This window comes from Echinops telfairi, unplaced genomic scaffold (assembly GCF_000313985.2).
Source record: "Echinops telfairi isolate 266 unplaced genomic scaffold, ASM31398v2 ScPeMD7_7418;HRSCAF=8456, whole genome shotgun sequence".
Classification (NCBI taxonomy): domain Eukaryota; kingdom Metazoa; phylum Chordata; class Mammalia; order Afrosoricida; family Tenrecidae; genus Echinops; species Echinops telfairi.
In genome coordinates, this window is record NW_022111318.1 from 179,740 (window position 1) to 185,832 (window position 6,093).

At 37.3% G+C, this 6,093-nt stretch overlaps 1 protein-coding gene across 1 annotated transcript; it reads right to left on the reverse strand.

Moving 5' to 3' along the window:
* Positions 1 to 2,815: 2,815 nt before the first annotated feature.
* On the reverse strand, positions 2,816 to 3,808 carry GPR174 (G protein-coupled receptor 174). Its single transcript, XM_004717636.1, has one exon. The coding sequence runs from the start codon at positions 3,806 to 3,808 to the stop codon at positions 2,816 to 2,818; it is 993 nt and encodes a 330-aa protein (XP_004717693.1).
* Between the last annotated feature and the right edge of the window lie 2,285 nt (positions 3,809 to 6,093).

A 6,093-nucleotide genomic window follows, 5' to 3' on the forward strand; every position in this document is an offset into this window, starting at 1 on the left:
CATGTACATATGTGAAAATATTTAGATATGAGGTTAGGGAAATAGACCTATGTGCCTATATTTATAGATTTAGTATTAAGGTAGCAGAAGGACATTGGGCCTCTACTCAAGTACTCCCTCGACGCAAGTTCCTATGATTTTTTGTTGAAATTCACCACTTTTTGTTAATAGGTAGCCTTTTCTGACTGAATTCAGATGTCCCTGGTAAATTAATTTTAAGTTAATATTAGTATTTTAGCAACCCTGGTGGCAGAGTGAGTTAAATGTTTGACTGCTAAACTTAAAGTCAGCAGTAAAACACACCAGATGCTTTGTGGGAAAGATGAAAGTGTGCTAAAAGAAGTACTTCCATTCTGTTCTATAAGGCCGCTAGGAGTCTGAATCAATTCAATGGCAGTGGGTATTAGTCATAAGCACCTTAGTGTGAATGAGTTGATCAAATAAGTGATTAGATGAACTAGGACATAGGCAAAACACTGATGGAAGGGAAGGATGGATAAAGTAAATCAGAACACTGAGCACAAACCTAGATGAACATTACTGAACAGAAGGAGTGGTCCAAGTTAAACAGTATAGCTGGATACATGTCTTCTCCGCTATAATATAAATGTGGTGCAAGGACTTCAGGGCTGCTTAACAAATAATGTCTTCTATTCTCAACCATTTCCCTAAGAAGGTCAGTAATCTTCTGGTAATATTTTTCTTCCCCTTAAAAAAACAACAGAAGCATTTTAAGAGTAAAATCAATGTTTTAGTAAAGTAACCTGTATCCCAAAATGACCCTAAGAAGTGTAATTCATGCTAATCTAGTAAATAGTAAACATATGTAACATACAAAAGACTTCCATTACACAATTACTTAAAACTATTTCTTGCAACCACAATTCCACAAGTTACACTCAAAGACAAATCATTAAAAAATAAACTGTCTATACATATTCAGTTATCTTTATAAACATATAAGAAGGGAGCCTTGGTGGCATACTGATTACTCACTGACTGCTGACCACAGTCAGCAGTTCAAAACCACCAGCCAATCCTCAGAAACCCACATGACCCCTATGACCAATAGGATTACTATGAGCTGAAAAAGACTCGAAGGCAGTGAGTTTGAGTTTTGAGATGACACGGAAAAAGATGTACTTTACAATGAATGAAAAGGAGCTACACTATTGCTAGCAGCACAGTTAGTTTTGTTGTGGTGATGGTTGCGGTTAGGAGCTGTCCAGTCAGTTCCTCCAGCGACCCTATGTACAACCAAACAAAGCACTGCCTGCTCCTGCACCGTCCCCATTGTTCTTCTGCTTGAGTTCATTGATGTTTTCCACAGGGAAACTTTTCCGCAGAAAACTATCTTTAGGTTTCCATTAACCTTAGAGAGTAAAATCCATTTGGATTTCACCAGCTATTGTTCTCAAAATGTGTTATCATATGGCATGTCTAAAACAACTCCTTCCTCTAATTAAGATAGTACCCTTGGTTGGCTTCTATATTCTTTCAAGGTGAGGAATAATATGTGTCTTCACATATTTTAAGTAGATCATTTTCTTAAAAATATGTTAGAACATTTTGCTAAAAGATGTTTCAAAGCACGCTAGTACTTAAGACTCATGTTTAAATATTACTCATAACTTAGGTCTATTTCCTACAAAATATCTCCATGTAGCTAACAGGCAAGGAAGGCATTGAACAGGTGCTTATAACTACCAAAATGAATCTCCTGCTATTTTCTCAAAAGGTAGAAGAATTGCCTTCACCAACTCTTGGAAGATAGGCTGTGCAGACCTAAGGATGATAAGGCTGGGCACGATTAGGCCAGAATAATCACTTTAAATGTTAATGTCCACACACCTTGTTGTCTTCAACTCCTACTTTGACTAGTGTAAGTAGCTTGACAGTTGTCTTATACCGTAGAATAAGAAATAAAGTGTGGCATGGATTCCATGAAATATACCTAACACTGCTTTACCTCTTTACACTTTGGCCCAAATTTAGTGCACTGTTTTTTTCCATAGGCTCAGAAAGTGCAATGGCCTGTGAAAGGTACCTATCAGTGTCATTCTAGAAGCATGGTAGAAAGCCTCTCAAATAGGCAGATAGATTCACAAAACTTCAGAGGTATTCTTTGGCAATAGTTTAAGAAAGTGGAGCAGTGATTGTCACCTATATGCTGTTTTATGGACTTATAGAAGACATTTTCATCACATTTCATGGGCTTCAGCAAGCTACTTGCCCTGAATAGATGCAGCACGGCATCCTATAGAGCAGTCAAGAATAATTGTATATGAATCTCTGAATTATTCTTAAATAAATCTGATTCATATAGATTAATATGTTATCCATCCTACTTATAACAAAAAATACATTGGAATATAAGCTGTGGTTACTAGGATAAACAGATGCTGCCAGGTAAGCATTTCACTGCTACCCACATAGTTGGCCATTCAGACTCATAGGAAACATGACCATGAACCCCTGAGTGGATTTGAAGCACCAAAGACAGCTAATAGTCTTTTTATATATTAGGTTCACAGAAAAAATTACTAACTCTACTTGAGAACATATGTTTATAACACATCAATGCAATTTTACAATTTAAATTCTAGATACTTGATGACAAATTTTCTACACAAGTTTATCAGAATACTCCAAATAGGTTCTATTATGAAGATATGAATTCCACATATATCTAAGATAGAAGATAACTGAAAAGCTATGAACATTTTCTGAGTACTTGCTTGTGGTTTTGGTTATTGATAATGCATTTTGATATATTTGAACTTTGAACCACATTCAGTTTTTATTAAAAAATATTTTAGCATAATTCTGTTGAATTTGTATGGTTGTTCACTAAGAACTTGGCATGGAGTTGGATGCTATCATGCAAATCCTGTCTTGAAATCCGTCTTCTGAACTCATTAGTAGTAAAGTAGTATATGACTGGGTCAAGGCAGGAGTTCAGACTAGCAAGACACAGAGCCACAGAATGAAACATCAGAATTACTCTTCTGGCTAGGCAACTTTCAATTTTGTTGGACTTGACCAAGAAATCTAAAGGAAAACTGAAATGATAAGGTCCAAAGCAAATTAGAAATACCCCTGCACAGGTTAGAATCATCTTCAGGGCTTTCTTTTTCTCTCCAAGGTCTTGGGCCACAGGATATTGATTTTGCAGTGATGAAACTGTCTTCCAGGTGCAATACAGAACAATCAGAAGAGGAGTAATAAACCCAATCAACTCTCCTACAGCCATCATGGAAACAGACTGAGCCAGATTGACATTCTTGGTAGGAAGATCCACAAAGCATTTGGTTCTGTTGCGTGGGGTGTCAAAACTAGTTCTGAGAAGAGGGAAGAGCAGACAGACAAGGCAGATAATCAGCCAGCCAGCAATGCTGATGTAAAGGTCATATTTCTGTTTGTAGTCATTGAAGCGAAAGGGGTACATGAGAAAACAAAATCGCCTCACACTGATGCAGACCAAGAAATAGATGCTTGCATACATGTTAACGTACTTCAGGTAGAAACAGAACATACATAGTCCAGTCCCAAATGGCCAGTCATGATTCAAGTAATAAAAGACCCTCAGTGGCAAGGATAGAATTTGTAGTAAGTCGGCAATGGCTAAATTTATCATGAATATCACAGCCCGTTTGGTTTCTTTCATATAGCCATAAAATACCCACAAGGCCAATATGTTTCCTATGAGACCTGGTACAAGAATGATGGAATATGTCACTGCATAGATGAAATACCGAAAATCTGTGTTTTCTACACTTGACTCACTACATGTGTCATTAGCAAGCATGTTTCTTTCTAGAGTAACTGCTTTTGCCAAATGGGAGTTAGGCATCAAAATTCACAGCCAACTATCACTTTCTCTAGGAGAGAGCGATTTGGAGAGAATGTGTGTAAAATAACTTCCTTTTACCAAATCTGCTGAACCTGTGTGCATGATTTGAAAGGACTTTTCAAAGAATTATTTGCATATTTACTTTCGATTTGTCAACAGTACCTATATAGTATAGAGATCTAGTTATACAGTGGTTAAGTGCTAGCTAGGCTGCTAACCAAAGGCTGCGATTCAAACCCACTAGTTGCTCCATGGGAGAAATGCATAGCAATCTGCTTCAGCAAAGATTATAGACTTGGAGACCTTAGGGATGTTCTGCTCTGTCCTATAGCTGAGTTAAAATACACTCAACAGCATTTTTTAAAACTTCATAGAAGACAATTTTGCAAGCATAGATGACAAGCTGTTACAACTTTTGCCTCTTGTGTTCTCTATTATAAGGTCTTCTGGGACATGATGAGAATTGATCCTCTCTCATTTGGATCATGGATGTGCAGCTCCTCAAATCCCCATATGATGATAGTTGTCTTTTCTTTCTTTCTTTTTAACTGGGCAGGTTGCTTTTCTTTTTGGACTTATGTCGAAGAAAGGTTTGATTTAGTGCACAAAGGATCCACCATTCTTCAGGGATGATTAAGTTGGCTAGATCAGCTTTCTGAGACTTTTTCAGTCATGTGTCAAAAGATGAAACGTGGGGAACAACGGCAGAGCTGAAAGTGAAAGAAAACAAGCCAGTTATTATTATGCTCAAAAGTAAGATGCTTTTATCTAGAAAACCATATTATTTTGAATAGAAAGCTCTGAAATAAATGAGAGTATTGTGCTACAGGTTATATAAGGAACTCTAACATCACAGGAAGTACAGATAAAAGGAACCTGGTGGTATAGAGGGCTACACATTGAGCTGCTAGCCATAAGGTCAATGGTTTTAACTTATCAGTTAGTTGTTCCATGGAAGAAAGGTGAGGCTATCTGCTCACATAACGAATTCAAGCCTCTGAAACCCACAGGGAGGTCCTACTCTATCCCATGGAGTTGCTGAGTCAGAATCCACTCACTGGCAGGGAGTTTGGTTTGTTCTCTGGAAGAGGTAAGCTAACCCTTTGCTGCAGTGAGTGAAAAGTGCACAATACGGCACTGTGAACCAGAAACATTAGTATTACTTGGGAGCTTGTTAGAAATTCATAGGAATCTCAGAAGTCACGTACCCCTGTGGTTTTATGGGATTCTTATGTAATGTTTGAGATGATCAGAAGATCTGATCTAGACCATGGATTCATAAACTTCACTGATGATCAGCTTCTTCATGGGAGGTTAAAAACATAAAAACAGCTACCTGGGTGTCTCCTTCAAAAATTCTGATTCATTATTATTGGGTTAGAACTCCACATTTGTATGTTTTAAAAGCTCCTCAGATGATTCTGGTATAGCCAGCCCAACTTTTGTCCTTGAACTGTCCTTTGGGGACCAGTTATTTACTCCAAATCCTTCCCAGATGTCTGAAAATAAATTGGCTTTTCTTTAAATACTTCCAGTTACATGGGTCATATAGTCACATCCCAACTATCAAATGTAACAGAACATAGCACAAGTACAGAGAATAAAAATTGCCCAAAAGTTGACTCAGCTGGGTCCATGACCTTTATTCTGAAGTAACGAAATCTTAGCTTAGGAACCAGAAGGTTTTAACTAAATTTTAAGATATATGGGAAGAAAAAATTTAAAATGAGAATCATGAAACATTATGCTTTGGCTCTATAAATCCATGTGATTTGGAGTGTGCTTACTTCAATTCCTGAAGTAATTGTTGTAGTTATTGTTCTGTGTCACTTTCCTGGTAGGTAAAATAGCATGTTTAGTTCAAAGATATGATGCACACATTTTATTTTTAAAAGCTTGATGAATGGTACGAGCTCTCGTGGTTCCGTGTTGGACTGTGATCTGCAAGGTCACTAGTTTGAAACCACCAGATGCTCTGTGGGAGAAAGAAAGGGCCTTTATACTCCCATTAACAGTTACAGTCGGGAAAATGGACAAGGGGAAGCTATATCGTGTCTTATAGGCTTGCTATGAGTCAGTATCAACTCTATGGCAGTAGGTTTGGTTTGGGGTTCTGATGAACTATGCATTTGGTTGAAATAAGCTAAATGTTTGAGATTTCCCAGATAAGAAAAATGTAGAGAAATGGGATACATGGAAGCACAATGATAAAGGATATAGTATATAAAGAAATTTTAAAA